Below are 16,650 nucleotides of genomic sequence, written 5' to 3'. Positions count from 1 at the left end.
TTGTGCCGGGACCCTCAACCTCGTCCCAAGGTCCTGGTGCAGGCTGTCAATCCCTCCTGGGGACCCCACAGAGGACATTATAGGTCCTGCTTGGAGGCTGGGAGACATAAGAAAGTCTCCTCTCTGGTCCCCTACCGTTGTTCTTCTCCCTCCACTGTTTTTGTTCTGTTTCTGAGTCTCACTCTCTGCTAGATGAATAAATGAATGGGTAAATGAAGATATGAGTTCCTTGCTGCCCTCTTCCCTCTGTCTTCCCAGCCTGCTTCCAGGTTATTCTCCCTCTGTCTATCCCTCCCCTCTCTCACTCCTCCCCTTTACCCCATGGCAGTGGCCCCTGTCCAATGTGGTAAACCCAGCTGGCTTGGGGGATCTCTGTGCAGGCTTGACTTATAGTTCCTGGGGTGCTGGGCCCAGGGCTCGCTGATGGCTCTGGGCAGGCCGAGTCTGAGGCTTGCTGACCTGCCTGGCTTCCCTCCCTTCTGTCTGGGCTCCAGGAAGTCTGGCTCTGGACAGCCTGGCTCCTGGGGGTGGCCCGGGCCCACCCTACCTCTCCACTGGGGAAGAGTCTGAGCTGTGCTCCTTCTCCAGCCTCTCCTTGGGAAGGACATGGGCCTCAGCAGGGGTCAGCTTTGTGCCTTGTCCCAGTCCCTCCTTCCCAGAACTTCCTGCCCCAGCCCTAGGACCACCTGGTTCAGTCAGAGTGGCCAAGGGTTACGGGGTCTTCACTAGCCGGGCCAGGCCACAAACTGTCCTTGAAACCAAGGGTAGGGACAACCCTGCCCAAGTCACATGTCCTATGAGTATGTGTGTTTGTAGAGGATGGAATTTGTCCCTAAAAGTCCTGCCTGGAAGACTTCAATTCCTGTGAAGTGGGGAAGGCATGACAATGGGTCATGCATGGGTCAAGAAAGCCAGGGAGTGGCTCTGACCTCCTCAGGTCACAGAATGAGGCTGAGGCAGCTTCCTGGGAGTCCATGGCTCAGGTCTGCTCTGGCTGTTACCTGCTCCATGACCCACCCTGCTAGCGTGTGCCCGGGTGGGTGCTAAGCCCCAGCTCCCAACTCCCAACCCACCCATGACTGTTCTCTGGGTCCATGGAGGCCTTACCTGCAGCCCAGCCCTCAGCCTCTCAAGACTTGGGTTCTGGAAGTACACAGGACAGTCCAAGAGGAAGGCCAAGAGTCAAATGGACAAGGCTGGGGAGTGTGGCCACACTGGGTGAAGGGGCACGGCGAGGCTGAGGGTGCCCAGCCCCGCTCCGTTCCACAGAGGCCAGGAGGTGGGGAGGCTTGGCAGGGGGCCCAGCCCGCCTCCATTCCACAGAGGCCAGGAGGTGGGGAGGCTTGGCAGGGCGCCCAGCTCGTACGTAGCTCAGAGGAAGTAGGTTTTAGCGAGGCTAGCGAATTTCTTCAGGCCCCGTTTTGGAGGGGCCGAACCAAGCCCTGGACGCAGGCCTGAGTGGAGAAGGTGAGGGCAGCCGGAGGTGCAGCCATGCCGCCGGAGCTGTTTCTGGACCTGTACTCACCCCCCTGTCGTGCCATCTACATTTTCGCCCTGAAAAATGGCATTCCCTTCCAGCTGCGGCCCGTGGAGCTAGGCCGGGGTGAGCCTTGACTAGCCTGGGCTCCGTGGAGGGGGTGTCCAGGGGCCCGAACTCTTGCTGAGCCACTCATGGTCTCCACCCCTCAGGGGAGCACCTGAAGCCTGAATTCCTGAAGGTGAACCCTCTGGGGAAGGTACCTGCCCTCAGAGATGGGGACTTCCTGCTGGCGGAGAGGTAATGGGGTCCTGGGGTCTGCAGAGGCCTCAGGGCTGGGGGAGCAGGAGGGAGGAAAGCAGAAACCTGAGGCCCCCACTTCCTCCTTTTAGCTCACCCAGCTTGGAGGCAGGGGGCTGGACTAAGGGGCTGGAGCCAGTCAGGAAGACCCAAGCTCGAGGCTGGCCCTCCCCAGATGTCGCAGACCTGGCCTTGCAGCCACAGGGGCCAGGGACCTGAGAGCCCCCGATTTGCCCTGGGCTGTGAATCCCAGCTCCTCGCATCCTTGCTCTCGGCCTGGACAGGTCACAGAACTCCATGCCCCAGGTTTCTCCTCTGTAAAATGGGGGAGTCACATGACACCCCCCCCTCCTGGAACTTGCCTGAGAACAGAAACTGGTCTTGAAGTACCAGAAGCCCGGGGTTGGGGGCGGGGAACCAAGAAAGGGGGTCCTCTTCCATCCCCTCCTCCAGGCTCCAGGCAATGGCCTGGGAGGGAACTTGGAGACCCCTTGGGCAGGGCATACATGGCAGGCCGCCTTCCCCCTCTTCCTGCTCAGTAAGACCCTGATGCCAGCGAGCTGGGCCTGGAGGCAGAGAGCTGGCTGGGGTAATGGTAGGGAGGGGGGTGGCAATGTAGGCTGACGGGGGGAGCATTTGAGGAATGGAGCAGTTGGGGGGGGCAACTGGAGGGAGATGGGGGTTGCGGATGAGGGGATGGGGACTTCCTCCCTTGGAGGTGGCCTTGGAGAGAAACGCTGTCAAATCACCCTGCTTGTGGGAGCCTGCCTGGAGCTGAGGGTGGGAGATCTCTGACGCCCCCCACCCCCCACCCCCCGGGTCCACAGCGTGGCCATCCTTCTCTACTTGAGCCGCAAGTACCAGACGGCGGAGCACTGGTACCCTCCTGAGCTGCAGGCCCGGGCCCGTGTGGACGAGTACCTGGCGTGGCAACACACCGCCGTCCAGCTGCCTGCTACCAATGTCTACCTGTGCAAGGTGAGCCGCCCTGCCCTACCGTGCGGGCCTGGGCAGGAGCTGGAGCCCCCAGGCCGGAAGGAACCAGTGGGCATACAAGCCGCCCACCCCATCCCAAGTGGACATCCGTGATCACAGGCTTCTTCTCCTGTGTCTGATCCACTCCTCAGAATCCTTCTGAATACAGAGCCCGGGGGTGTCGCTAGGAGGGAGGGCTGGTGGCCAAGGAGGGATGGCCAGGTGCCTGGGACATTCGGAGGAGCCCGGGGTAAGCTGCCTCTTATTGTCCCCGGCCCAGTCCCTCCTGCCCCATTTCTCGGGTCAGCCTGTGGACCAGGAGCGGCTAGATCGGCTGATGGGCAAGCTGAGACCAGCTCTGCAGCACCTGGATCAGGAGGTCCTGGCTGCCAAGCCCTTCCTGGCCACCGAGCAGGTCTCCCTGGCAGATCTGATGGCATTCACGGAGCTGATGCAGGTGAGCCTCTCTTGCCTGCTTGCCCCCTGAGGGGGACTCTGGGTCCTGGGCTGAGCCCCCTGCTCCGGCTACCCTGTCTCCCCAGCCCACTGCCGTTGGCTGTGACCTCTTCCGAGACTGGCCCCGGCTGGCAGCATGGCGAGCCCGAGTGGAGGCAGCTCTGGGCCCTGAGCTCGTCCAGGAGGCCCACAAGCTTGTGCTACAGCCTCGGGACCCCCGAGACACCCAGCGTGACCCCAAGCTGGCCCAGGAGCTGGTGCATCGGCTGCTGGAGAGGCTCGGCTGAGAGGGATGCGACAACGGGGCCTGCTCCCCTGCGCTCTCCTGCCCGCAATAAACGTGCTGTGTGTCCTCTGCTTGTCTCCGGCCTCATTTAGCCCCACTTCTGAGCAGAATCTAGAGGGCCAAGAGATCTTCCGCGATGACACAGCCGAGAGTGAGCAGCCCCAAGGCCTCCCCGAGTGTCCAGTTACCCTCCAGAGTTGCCAGGTGCTGAGTTCCACTTGCCACTGCCAGTGCCAAGCCAGGCCAGAAGTTTCTGGGCTTCTCTGCATGGTGGCATTGTCCGCAGTGCCCTGGCTGTTCCCCAGGCTCCTGTTCAATGCTTTCCTTGCTACAGTCTAGGCTAGACTGACCTATACCTACCCCCAATCCCTACTTCTGAAACCCTCCGTGGTTGGTTCTCATTGCCCCATCCTCATTCTGGACCCTGCAGAGCCCCTTGGGTTGCATTCTGCAATGAAGTTCTGGCCCTGAGAATTCCCATGTGTAAGTCCTTCTTACACAGGCCGCAGGCATGCACATGCACCAAGAGGGAGGGGTAGGGCAGGGCTGCAGGTGGCCCATGCCTCCTGTCCCTAAGCCAGGGACCTCTCTCTAGTCTACTCCTTTTTTTTTTTTTCTTTAAATTTTATTTATTTATTCACAAGAGACACAGAGAGGCAGAGACACAGGCTGAGGAAGAAGCAGGCTCCACGCAGAGAGCTCAAGTTGGACTTGAACCAGGGTCTCCGGGATCAGGCCCTGGGCTGAAGGCGGCGCTAAACCGCTGGGCCACCCGGGCTGCCCCTCTAGTCTACTCCTGAGTCTTCCCAGAACCCCTGCTGCTGTGAGAATTCCTGGCTTCCTGGCCCCATGACAATACCAAGTGAAACAAGAAGTTCTAGAATGTGGGGTTCTGGGCTTGGGTTGGAGAAGGTTGATAGGCACAGGGCCAGGGCCAGGGCCAGGGGTTTAGGTTGCATCTAGGCCCAGGTTCAGAGTGTGGCAGCTGTGGCTGGTGGGGGTGCCCAACGTGTGTCTCAACATGGGCCTGGAGCTCTATCTGGACCTCCTGTCAGCATCCTGCCGTGCTGTCTATATCTTTGCCAAGAAGAACAGCATCCCCTTTGACTTCCAGTTTGTGGATCTGCTGAAAGGTAGGCACCTCCTGCTCCCCTGCATAGGTCTGGCCCTGGAGCGGGGCAGGGCACAGGGTCAGGGTGTCTCTAAGCTGAGATGCAGAGGAGACTCCACCTCCTTAAGTCCACAGGGGAAGAAATGTTTCCCAACGGAAGGAACAGACTCTTATAAGGTAAAGTGGAAGGCAGAGCTGCCGAGTGTCCTCTGGTCTCCCATCCAGTGCGTTTGGCTTTTTCTCGCGAGAGGGTAACATCTTGTTAGCTGGAGCACCTCTGATCAGTTGACAAAGGTCGCAGAAGTGTGTGGTCATCCAAACCTGAGTCAAGACCATTGCTTTGGTCCATACCTGCTTAGGGTAACACAGACCCTGAGTGAGGTGCAGGGTGCTGGCCTCCAATGCTATCCCAAGCATCGAGGGGATTCGTAAAGGCTCAGGTTGCAGAAGCAGAAGTCTCTAGAACATAGTGGAGGAGACCAGGCGCTCTGAAATGAGGTGGGAACCCAGACCAGAAATGTTTCCAACTGGAGGCAGCTGGCTGCGGAAGGGTTAAAACTCCCAATAGATTGGGACACTTGGCTGGCTCAGTTGCTAGTGTGTGGACTTTTGATCTCAGGGTTGTGAGTTGAGGCTAATGTTGAGCAGAGAGGTTACTTTAAAAAAGAAAAATAAGAAAAACTGAGTTCAAGTCCACGTTGAGCAGAGCTTACTTAAAACAAAACAAGTTTCCTTAAAAAGTTGAAAATTGAGCTACTCTATGACCCAGCAATTCTACTAGTAGGTATTTACCTCAAAGATACAAATGTAGTGATCTGAAGGGCCACCTGCACCCCAATGTATATAGCAGCAATCTCCGCAATAGCCAAACTATGGAAAGGGCACAGATGTCCGTCAACAGGTGAAGGATAAAGAAGATGTGCTATATATATACAATGGAATATCACTCAGCTATCAAAAAAATGAAGTCTTCCCATTTGCAATGACATGGATGGAGTAGAGGGTATTAGGCTGAGCGAAATAAGTCAATCAGAGAAAGAATTATCATATGATCTCACTCATATGTGGAATTTAAGAAACAAAACAGAAAACAAAAAAGAAACAAAACAGAGGATCATAGAGGACAAGAGGAAAAAAAAAAAAAACAAAACAAGATGAAATCAGAGAGGGAGGGATGCCTGGGTGGCTCAGGGGTTGTGCATCTGCCTTTGGCTCAGGTCGTGATCCTGGAGTCCCTGGATCAAGTCCCGCATCGGGCTCCCTGCATGGAGCCTGCTTCTCCCCCTGTCTGTGTCTCTGCCTCTCTCTCTGTGTGTGTCTCTCATGAATAAATAAATAAAATAAAATAAAAAAAAAAAGAAATCAGAGAAGGAGACAAACCGTAAGAGACTCTAAATCATAGGAAACAAAACTGACGGTCACTGGAAGGGAGGCAGGCGGTGGGGGATGGGATAACTGGGTGATGGGCACTAAGGAAGGCCCGTGATGTGATGAGCACTGGGTGTTATGTAATACTGATGACCTCTACCTCTGAAACTAATAATACATAATACATTAATTAATTGAATTTAAATTTTAAAATGTTAAAATGTTAAAAATGTAAAGTAGTGACCTTGAGGAGATAAAAACCCAAAACACAACAATAAAACAAAACTCCCCATAGACTGATTGCCCTTGAGAGGTTCTCTCTTGGATTCCAGCTGTGTGCTGCGGCTGGGGCTCCTGGCTGCCTTGCCCCTTTTAGAGGGATCTATAGGAGTGGGGGTGGGACCCGGGCCTCCAGCGGTTCTGCTGATTCATGGGCTGTGGCTTCAGGCCCAGAGCTGGGAGTGGGGGCTGGAGGGCTCTGACTCCTGTGAGCCAACGGGGTGTCCTGGTCACCGAGCCTGGGATGGAGTCAGGAGTCTTGATCCTAATCCCTGTTTTGTCACTGACTGGCCCTTGGACCTGAAGTTAGCCATGGTATTCCTCTGGGACTGTTTTTCCTCCTAGAGAAAATAGGGAGGAAGGCATTTCTGCCTCTGGGAGACCTGGTTCTCTCTTCCCTGGAGTCCCAGCACCCTCAGACCTTTCCTGTCCCTCTCAGGTCACCACCACAGCAAGGAATACATAGAGATCAACCCCCTGAAGAAGCTACCCAGCCTCAAAGATGGAAAATTTATCTTATCTGAAAGGTAAGTCTTCCCCAGAGGTCCCCACTCCCACCATCTATCTCTGCTCCTCCTAGGAGATTCATGCTAGTGCTTATTTTTTATTTACTATGAAAAAAATATATATATATCAAAGTAGAATAAACTAATTAATGAGGAGTATAACAAACTCCACATGGTACCCATCACCCAATTCCAACATTGGTCCACTTGGGGAGCCCATTTTACATCACCTGTAACCCGCTCTATTCCCCTGTCTGCCAACCACCCATCGTTTCATCCATAAACGTTTAGGAAAATACTTTTAAGAGATAAGGGCTCTTTGAAAACAAACAAACAAACATCAGGGGCACCTGGGTGGCTCAGTAGGTTAAGTGTCTGCCTCTTGATTTTAGCTCAGAACATAATCTCAAGGTTGTAAGATTGAGCCCCACCTCGGGCTCTGCACTAGTATGGAGTCTGCTTGGGATTCTCTCTCTCCCTCTCCCTCTGCCCCTCCCTGCCTGCTCGCACACACTCTCTCTCAAAAAAACAAACAAACAAACAAACAAATAAATATTTTTAAGCATCATTGTGATGCCTGGGTGGCTCAGTGGTTGGTCTGCCTTTGGCTCAGGTCATGACACAGGGGTCTTGGGATCGAGTCCCACTTCGGGCTCCCTGCATGGAGCCTGGTTCTCCCTCTGCCTGTGTCTCTGTCTCTCTCTGTGTCCCTCATGAATAAATAAATAAAATCTTAAAAAAAAAAAAGCATCACCACAATACCATGATGACACCTTGTAAAATTAACAATAACGCCTGGATTTCAAGCATTATCTTGTTCAAAAGTCTTTGATTAGGGGCCCTGGGTGGCTCAGTCAGTTAAGTGTTTGCCTTCAGCTCAGGTCATAATCTCAGGGTCCTGGGATTGAGCCCTGAATTGGGCTCCCTGCTCAGCAGGTAGACTGCTTCTCCCTCTCCTGCTCCTCTGCTTGTGTTCTCTTTGTGTCAAAAACATAAATAAAATATTTTTAAAAAAAGAAAAGAAAATTACTTATATAAAAAAAGTCTATAAAAAAAAAAGTCTCTATCTCATATATAGCTTGTAGCTCGTGCATTTCAATCCCACTCCAAAAAACTGCCAAGTATTGCAACTGGTGATCTGTCTCTTGGGTCTCTTTCCTTCTATAGCCCCTTCCATGACCCACCTCTCTTGCCTTGGCATTTTTTTTATAGTCTCCATACCTACAGGACCCTGAGATCAAGAGGGACATGCTCAGCCAACTGAACCTGCCAGGCACCCCTTGCCTTTGCATTTTTGCTGTGGTTGAAGAATCCGAGTCCTTCCTCTTGTGGAATTTCCCACAATCTGAGTTTTTGCTGATTGTATTCTTATGGTGTCATGTTTACATGGTTTTCCTGTCCTTTCGTTTCCTGTAAATTGGTCATTGGAAGTAGAAGTTTGGTAAGATTTGAGGTTGACTGTTTTTCAGACTGTTTCAGAGGTGATGTCATAATTTTGAAGTATGTCGTCTAAGTGGACCACAGGACCTCTGCTGGCCCAGGGCCTGGATTATTTTCCTAGGGCTGTGGTCACAAATTATCACCGACTGAATGACTTAGAACAACAGAAATGTATTGTCTTTTTTTTTTTTTTAAGATTTTATTTATTTATTCATGCGACACACAGAGAGAGAGGCAGAGACACAGGTAGAGGGAGAAGCAGGCCCCATGCAGGGAGCCCAACGTGGGACTCGATCCCTGGACTCCAGGATCACGCTCTGGGCCAAAGGCAGGAGCTAAACCGCTGAGCCACCCAGGGATCCCCATGATTTTTTTAAAAATAATTTTGTTTATTTATTCATGAGAGACACACACACACAGAGAGAGGCAGAGACACAGGCAGAAGGAGAAGCAGGCTCTATGCAGGGAGCCCAATGTGAGACTTGATCCCAGGACCCCGGACCACATCCTGAGCCAAAGGCAGATCCTCAACCGCTGAGCTCCCAGGCGTTCCCAGGGTATGATTCATCCTGGGGCAAAGTTCCACTCTCTCTGTGAACCTCTGAAACCAGATAAGGAGTTGTCCTGCTTCCAAAATACTATGGGGAGGGGCGCTGGGTTGACTCAGGTGGTGAAGCATGTGACTCTTGATCTCAGGGTCTTGAGTTCAAGCCCCATGTTGGGTATTGTAGAAATTACTTTAAAATGATAATAAAAAAAATACAAGGAGGGGCACCTCGGTGGCTCAGTCAGTTGGGTGTCTGCCTTCTGCTCAAGTTCTGATCCCACAGTCCTGGGATCAAGCCCCATGTCCAGTTCCCTGCTTGATGGGAAGCCTGCTTCTCCCTCTGCCTCTCCTCCTGCTTGTGCTCTCTCTCTCTTTCTGTCAAATAAATAAGTAAAATCTTAAAAAAATATATGCAATGGAGGAACATGCACAGGGTGGATATTCCCATTCCCAAACAGAAATAGGAAGGGGGGAGAATCTCATACATTCCAAGCAAGTCTGGAACCCAGCAGGGTAAATCACTTTAGATTTTAAGGCTTGAGAATCATCCTTTTGGCTCCATGCTCTGTCCCCTGGGCCCATAGGGTGGTGGCCCCACACTCTGGAACCAGGGAGGATGAAGCTCAACTCCCACCTGCACTGCCCCACTCCAGGCCCACTAGTGGCAGGGCAGCCCTACTGGCCTCTGAACCTCCTTCTGGGTCACTCTTCCCTTCTCTTTTCTTTCCTTTCTTTTCTTTTCTTTTCTTTTCTTTTCTTTTCTTTTCTTTTCTTCTTTTCTTTTCTTTTCTTCTTTTCTTTTCTTTTCTTTCCTTTTCTTTTCTTTTCTTTTCTTTTCTTTTCTTTTCTTTTCTTTTTTTAAGACAATTTATTTATTCATGAGAAACACAGAGAGAGAGGCAGAGACATAGGCAGAGGGAGAAGCAGGCTCCATGCAGGGAGCCCGATACAGGATTCCATCCCAGGACCCTGGGATCCTGACCTGAGCCAAAGGCAGATGCTCAATCGCTGAGCCACCCAGGTACCCCCCCTTCCCTCTTCTTGAAGGCTAACCCAAGTTTGCAGTTGGATAGCTCTGTCGGCCATTGTCACAGAAGCCCAGCAGCCTTCCTTCATTTCACTCCCCTTCATTTCACTTCATTTCTGTCCCCCTCCGTCCAAGCTGGCAGCGTTCCTACTGAACTGGCCACATGGATTCACAAATCACGCACCCTTATGTCTTTAGCAAATGATCGTCCCGCCGCACCCTTGCACCCTCGGTGTTCTCTCCAGAGCAAGGCCCCAACTTTAGTGCCAGGGCTCCTCCTCTCTGCCTTCTCTTGGCTCTGTGTTCTCACCTGGTGGGCCTAGCTCCCCAGCCTGGATCTCGGAACTATATGCTCTCCATGTCTGGTAAATCCGCTCCTCCCTCAGAGGTCTTCTCCAGTGACCCTCGCCGCCCACTCCCCCCAGCCAGGGGAATCTGGTACTTCAGTACCAGATCTCTCCTTTGGCCATCTCCCTGTCTGTCTGTCTGGAAAAGGATCAGCCTCTCCTTCTCAGGGTATCTGAAGTTCCCAAAGAAGGGCATGCATGGGCCTAGTCTGAGTCCCCTTCCTGCCTGTGGGCCACTCACTGGCAGGCACACTGGGGCCCCTGACTGCCAGTCACTCTCGCCAGAATCACTGGATTAAAGATGACAGAGCAGGTCCTCATGAGAAAAGTTGGGGAGGAGGTGCTAGGCAGACAGAAGGCCAGGAACTGTGATGCTAGCCGGGGTACCTGTCCCCAGAAGATGGGGCTCCTGCAGGCACAGCAAGCTCTGATCTGCTACGGTGGCAGGAGGGGTGGCAGGAGGCATTCGCAAATACAGAGGTGTGGATGGGCCCTACTTGGCCCTGGTGCTCCCGGTGTGGGAGCCCGGAAGGCTGATGCCAGAGAATGAGCAGTGGGGATCTCAAATCACAGGACAAAGAGACACTGAGTGTGGCAGTGGGCTGTGGGCTCAGAGTGGCACAAGCTACAGACAACTTGGGGGAACCAGTCAGGACTGGGAGCCACCAACACGTCTGCCCAGAGCAGTCATGACCCAGGGGTTGGCCACCAAGGACAGTGCTCCCAGAGGTTGCAAACTGGGGAGGGGCATTGGGCCAGTGAGGCAAGCCTCTGCCTGCCTCTGCTGCCCATTCACACTCCTCCCGACCTGACTCCATCCTGACTCCATCCATCCCCTCCACCCCCTGGTCCTGGTCAAGGTCGTGCACAACACCAGGTGGTCAAGAGCAGTGCCCCGGCTTGGGCTCGGACTCGGGCTCAGGCTGCTGGGGTCAAACCCCAATCCTGTCACTCATGGGCTGTGTGTCTTTGGTAAGTGAGTTATATTTCTCAGCCTCAGTTTCCTCAATTGTAAGCATACAGGGACCCATCTTACAGGGTTATTGTGGGTTGAACTGAGATGGTTTAAGATTTAGGATTTCCCTCCTTGACAACTCCCCCCTTCTTAGAGAGGTGGACCTTTGGGGCTTCCCTCCTCCCTCCCAACCTGCTCCCTCCCTTCCTTTCTCCCCATCCATCTTTGCTCCCTTCTCACTTGCTGACTGCGCAGGCAGTGTTGGGGGCTGCGGTGGGAGGGGTGTGTGCGCAGGGTAGGTGGGGCAGGCACCTGCACCTTCAACTTTGATGTCCTATCAGACTCTGGCTTAGGGCTCTCTAGGGCCCCAGACATCCTAGATTCCTCAAACACCTGTGTCTACCCTGAGTTCCTCCTTTCCTGCCCCCCACCAGCAAAAAGCAATACCATCTCCTCCAAATGGTGCCTCCAGTCTGTACCCTCCCCATACCCCCGTGGCCTCTGCTCTCCTCAGAACCCCTCCACCCACTACCAGAGCGGTTTTTTTTTCTTTCTTGGCAGGATTTCCTTCTTCTTTATGGTTGAATAATATTCCATTGTATATTTACACCACATTTTCTTTATTCTTTCATCCACTGATAGACACTTAAGTGTTTCCATACCTTGGCTATTCTAAATAATGTGGCAGTGAACATGAGGGTGCCGATATCTTTTTGTTACAGTGCTTTTGTTTCCTTCAGATAAATATCCAGAAATGGAATTGCTGGATCATATAGTGGTTCTATGTAGACACCTCCATGTTATTTTCCACAGTGGCTCCACCAGTTTGCATTCCCATCAGCAGTGCACAAGGGTTCCCTTTTCTCCGTATCCTTGCCAACATTTGTTATTTCTTGTCCTTTTGATGACAGCCATTCTCACAGGTGATATCTCATTGTGGTTTTGTTTTTCTTCTAAGATTTTATTTTATTTATTCATGAGAGACACACAGAGAGAGGCAGAGACATAGGCAGAGGGGGAAGCAGGCTCCATGGAGGGAGCCTGATGTGAGACTCAGTCTTGGGACCCCAGGATCACGACCTGAACAGAAGTCAGAGGCTTAACTGCTGAGCCACCCAGGTGTCCCCTCATTGCGGGTTTTGATTTGCATTTTCCTGCTGATGAGTGTTGTTGAGCACCCTTTCATGTGTCTGCTGGCCATCTGGACATCTTTAAAAAATGTCTCCTCCAGTTCTTTGTCCTTTTTTGATTGGATTATTTGTTTTCTTGCTACTGAGTTATAGGACAAAGGGATATTTCTAAAATTCAAGGTGGATTTTTTCATCCTCCTGCTTATATAACCAGAACCTTGAGGGTTAAGTCCATAGCCTCCCGCATCACCAAGGGCCTCCCTGTGTGGCCTCCACAGTATCTCTAGCTGTCTCTGACCATTCTCCCCATCCTTCTTCTGGTCACATCCACCAACTCTCTTTTTTTTTTTTTTTTTTTTTTTTTTAGTTTATCTATTCATGAGAGACACACAGAGAGAGAGGCAGAGACACAGGCAGAGGGAGAAGCAGGCTCCATGCAGGGAGCCCGATGTGGGACTCGATCCTGGGTCTCCAGGATCACACCCTGGGCTGAAGGCAGGCACCAAACTACTGGGCCATCGGGGCTGCCCCCAACTCTCTTTTCTCTGCCATGCTACCTCTTACCCCTGAATTCCCATACATGTTTCCCACTACCTAGACTGCCCTTTCTGATGCCATCTAGCAACTCCCATTCACCCTGTCAGTCTCTCTGTCTTCTCTTACTGACTGTTGACTGACTGCTTTTCTTGGCATCCTTTGGGCTCATCCTTTCCCGAGAAAAATGTCAGTGCCCAGAGCCCATCTCTGGCTGGAGGCCCTGCCTTGGGCCCAGACCACACTGGGGTGGTGGGGTAACAGAAGGAAAGAGCAGTGCCCCCCGACTTTCTCTCTCTGCAGCGTGGCCATCCTTTTCTACCTGTGCCGCAAGTACAGCACACCCTCGCACTGGTACCCACCAGACCTGCACACACGCGCCCGTGTGGATGAGTTCATGGCTTGGCAGCACACTGCCATTCAGCTGCCCATGAGCAGGATCCTCTGGATCAAGGTGAGTGGGTCCAGGCTAGGGCTGACTACTGGGGTGTTCAAGGAGATCTCCCTCCTTTCCTGAGCCTCATTTCCTTGGCTCCATCTCCTGCCTGCCTAGATTTCTAGAGCTAATGGGAGTATAGAATGAACCACTGGGTATGAAAAAGCCTTGTAAAAACAAGGGGAAGGGCACCCAGGAGAAGCTGGTATTACTCAAGCCAGAATAGGATTCAAGAAATTTCACTGACTTAGAAAACATCAGAGCTGAAGGGCCCACAGAGATCACTAAATTTGAAGATGACCCATAGCTGGTGTATGTGCCTTTACTGCTTATCTCATGCCTGAGACAGACCTCACTAACCAATTACAGGATTCCTTCCCGCAGGGATCTCTCTCTCTCTCTCTCTTTTTAATATTTTATTTATTTATTCATGACAGACAGACAGACAGACAGACACACACACACACAGAGAGAGAGAGAGAGAGAGAGGCAGAGACACAGGCAGGGGGAGGAGCAGGCTCCGTGCAGGGAGCCCGACATGGGACTCAATCCTGGGTCTCTAGGATCAGGCCCGGGGCCGAAGGTGGCGCCAAACCCCTGGGCCACCATGGCTGCCCCTGCAGGAATCTCAAAATCCCACTGAATTGTGGCCCCAGGTGACTTCTACCAACCAGAATCACTAAAAGGAATGAACCTACTTTCCATCCTTGGTTCTGTCCAACACCTCTCCAGCAGACAAGGGTGCTGAAGAGCGGAGGTTCAGATGGGATTATTAGAGTGCAGCCTCCTCTTCCCTCCCATCTCCCACCCTGGCCAGATGCTGATCCCAAGGATCACAGGTGAGGAGGTTCCAGCCGAGAAGACAGAACAGATGTTGACAGAGGTGAGGACAAACATGCAGCTTTTTGAGGAGAAGTTTCTGCAGGACAAGATGTTCATCACCGGGGATCACATCTCACTGGCTGACCTGGTGGCCCTGGTGGAGATGATGCAGGTGTGGAGTGGGATGGGGTGATGGACAGAGCCTGGGAACAGGTGAGATTCCTCTGCGACCATTGGGGCCATGCTTTGATTATAGGCTGGTGAAGTCTCCAGTGTCTGGAGTCTCCAGGAAGTGTACAGAGGCCATCAAAGTGTCCTTCCGGCTGAGAGCTTCTTTTCTAGAGCTCCAGACACAGCTCTGAGTCTGAGGGGCATCCACTGTGTGTTTGGGGGCACACCCAGGTGTGGGCATTTATGTGGTTTCTACACGCAGGGGAGGGTGGCCATTTCTGACCTGGCTGGTGTGCGAGATGGCCAGTTCAGACTCTGGCCAATGTCCTGAGAGGCCAACGTAATCTGTGGCCAGTATGTAAAGTGTCTATTTTAATGCAGACCATCACCAGGAAAAACCAGTGTTTCTGGCCCAAGTGGTGTAGTCCCCTATATTTCACCCCTAACCCTTATATTTCACCCACACCCACCCCATTTTGGAGGCCCCAAGCTTTTTGGGTGCATGTTTCTTAGACTACCTGCTGGGTCACCCACTCTAGGGCCTGAGCCTGATTACAGAGGAAGGTTCAATGCGGAGGAAAAAGAACTGAATTCGTTGCACCTTCATCTGAGAATAAGGGATTTCCCAGAAGAAGGCAGGACCCATGGAAGGTTTCATGCTGAAGTGGGAGCCATCTGGGCCAGGTGTCACCTCAGAGAGGGATTTAGGAGCCTTGGAGCAAGACCAGTGGCCAAGAATCCTGGAGATTCTGATCTTCCAGTCCCCACCCCACATCTATCACATAATGTCTGACCCCTTGCCCAGGCCAGGGAGTAGGGTGGGTCACAGACTCACTCTTGGTAGAGGCAGATTAGGAGAGCCCCTGAGGCTATAGGGACCTATAGGTAGGGCTGGTCCCCCTCTCCCTCCTTCTGCCTGACTACTCCTTCTTCTTCATCTATCTATAGCCCATGGGAGGCAACTATAATGTCTTCCTCAATAGCTCCAGGTTAGCTGAGTGGCGCATGAGGGTGGAGCTGGCCATTGGCTCTGGCCTCTTCTGGGAGGCCCATGACCGGCTGATGAAGTTGGCAGAGTGGGACTGTTCAACACTGGATCCGATGGTCAAGGAGAAGATCTGTGTGTTGCTGCAGAAGTTCAGATAGAAGCAGAACTTCTGCAGGGCTTGGCTGGCTCACCACTTTTGAGCTTCCTTTCTTAGAGGAGATGTTGAAAACAACTACATTTCTTTGCCTAATAAAGTACTGCAATCACCACCATGGCTGCTGAGTCTGGGACAGTTGGTATGAGCATAGGGTTTGGTGTGGGCGAGTGTGGTGGTCATGGGTCCTCCCAGGTTCCAAAAAAAAGTTTTAAAACTAAAGGTTAAATATGATTAAGGGCGGGGAATCCCTGGGTGGCTCAGTGGTTTGGTGCCTGCCTTCAGCCCAGGGTGTGATCCTGGAGACCCAGGATCGAGTCCCACGTCCGGCTCCCTGCATGGGGCCTGCTTCTCCCTCTGCCTCTCTCTCTCTCTGTGTCTTTCATGAATGAATGAATGAATCAGTAAATCAATCAATATCTTTAAAAAAATGATAAAGGGAGTCTTGCTGGTTAAGTCAGTTCAGTGGAGCATGCAACTCTTGATCTCTGGGTTGGAAGTTTGAGCCCCACATTGGGCACAGAGCTTACTTTAAAAAAAAAAAAGATTAAAAAAAAAAAGATCAATTGGGGGTGCCTGGGTGGATCAGTTGGTTAGCATCCAACTCATGTCATGATCTCAGGGTCATGAGATTGAGCCCTACATTGGGCTCCGCAGTCAGTGCAGTGCTGGAGGTTCTCTCCCTCTCCCTCCCCCTCTATCCCTCCTCCCTCTACACTTGTTTGCACACTCCCAAATAAATAAAAGATCTTAAAAAAAAATCAACTGGGTTAGGGTGCTCAGTTGTTCGGGTGTCCAAGTCCTGGTTTCAGCTCAGATGGTGATATCAGTGTCATAGGATTGAGCACATCAGGATCTGGGCTCAGCAGTCGGCCTGCTCCTCTGCCTCTGCTCCTCCTCCCTCTCATGCTCTGTCTTTCAAATAAATAAATAATACAATCTTCTTAAAAAATCGACCAGGAGTTCCTAGGTGGCTCAGTCAATTAAGCATCTGCTCAGGTCATGATTCCTGGGTCCTGGGGTAGAGCCCAGCATAGCATCGTGCTCTCAGCTTAGTAGAGAGTCTGCTTCTCTCTTCCTCTGCCTGTCTTCCTGCTCGTGCTCTCTCTCTCTTTCTCTCATTCACTCTCTCAAATAAAATATTTTTTTAAAAAAGATTTTATTTACTCATGAGAGACACAGAAAGAGAGAGAGAGAGAGAGAGGCAGAGACACAGGCAGAGGGAAAAGCAGGCTCCCTGCGGGGAGCCCGATGCTGGACTGGATTCCAGGACCCCGAGATCATGACCTGAGCCAAAGGCAGACCTCAACCACTGAGCCACCCAGGGGTCCCAATTTATAC

The 16,650-nt window shown here is 52.2% G+C and overlaps 2 protein-coding genes across 3 annotated transcripts; both read left to right on the top strand.

The window, feature by feature from the left end:
• Window positions 1-1,326: 1,326 nt before the first annotated feature.
• LOC140619674 (glutathione S-transferase theta-1-like) lies at window positions 1,327-3,563 on the top strand. The gene is made up of 5 exons (XM_072803457.1): window positions 1,327-1,603; window positions 1,690-1,777; window positions 2,605-2,755; window positions 3,033-3,209; window positions 3,295-3,563. Exons 1-5 carry the CDS (start codon window positions 1,492-1,494, stop codon window positions 3,493-3,495), a joined length of 729 nt encoding a protein of 242 aa, XP_072659558.1. The 5' UTR covers window positions 1,327-1,491; the 3' UTR covers window positions 3,496-3,563.
• Window positions 3,564-4,359: 796 nt separating this feature from the next.
• LOC140619672 (glutathione S-transferase theta-4) lies at window positions 4,360-15,429 on the top strand. Of its 2 annotated transcripts, XM_072803455.1 has the most exons (6): window positions 4,360-4,627; window positions 6,692-6,779; window positions 13,042-13,192; window positions 13,992-14,168; window positions 14,253-14,398; window positions 15,151-15,429. In XM_072803455.1, the coding sequence occupies exons 1-6, from the start codon at window positions 4,516-4,518 to the stop codon at window positions 15,311-15,313; spliced, it is 837 nt and encodes a 278-aa protein (XP_072659556.1). In that variant the 5' UTR covers window positions 4,360-4,515; the 3' UTR covers window positions 15,314-15,429. The 2 variants fall into 2 exon arrangements, with proteins under 2 accessions (XP_072659556.1, XP_072659557.1); XM_072803456.1 differs by lacking the exon at window positions 14,253-14,398 and having other exon boundaries at window positions 4,363-4,627; window positions 15,116-15,429.
• Window positions 15,430-16,650: the final 1,221 nt, after the last annotated feature.

The sequence above is a fragment of the Canis lupus genome, chromosome 27, assembly GCF_048164855.1.
Source record: "Canis lupus baileyi chromosome 27, mCanLup2.hap1, whole genome shotgun sequence".
In the NCBI taxonomy this organism is placed as follows: domain Eukaryota; kingdom Metazoa; phylum Chordata; class Mammalia; order Carnivora; family Canidae; genus Canis; species Canis lupus.
Note: the sequence above shows the minus strand (reverse complement) of the source record. Positions and strands in the feature narration are given on the sequence as shown.

Excerpts from the sequence above, each read along its gene's own strand:
- LOC140619674 (XM_072803457.1), top strand. The coding sequence starts at position 1,492 with ATGCCGCCGGAGCTGTTTCTGGACCTGTACTCACCCCCCTGTCGTGCC. Across the intron at positions 1,604-1,689 it reads GCCCGTGGAGCTAGGCCGGG|GGGAGCACCTGAAGCCTGAA; the intron begins GTGAGCCTTGAC and ends TCCACCCCTCAG. Across the intron at positions 1,778-2,604 it reads GACTTCCTGCTGGCGGAGAG|CGTGGCCATCCTTCTCTACT; the intron begins GTAATGGGGTCC and ends CCGGGTCCACAG.
- LOC140619672 (XM_072803455.1), top strand. The coding sequence starts at position 4,516 with ATGGGCCTGGAGCTCTATCTGGACCTCCTGTCAGCATCCTGCCGTGCT. Across the intron at positions 4,628-6,691 it reads GTTTGTGGATCTGCTGAAAG|GTCACCACCACAGCAAGGAA; the intron begins GTAGGCACCTCC and ends TGTCCCTCTCAG. Across the intron at positions 14,169-14,252 it reads CCCTGGTGGAGATGATGCAG|GCTGGTGAAGTCTCCAGTGT; the intron begins GTGTGGAGTGGG and ends CTTTGATTATAG.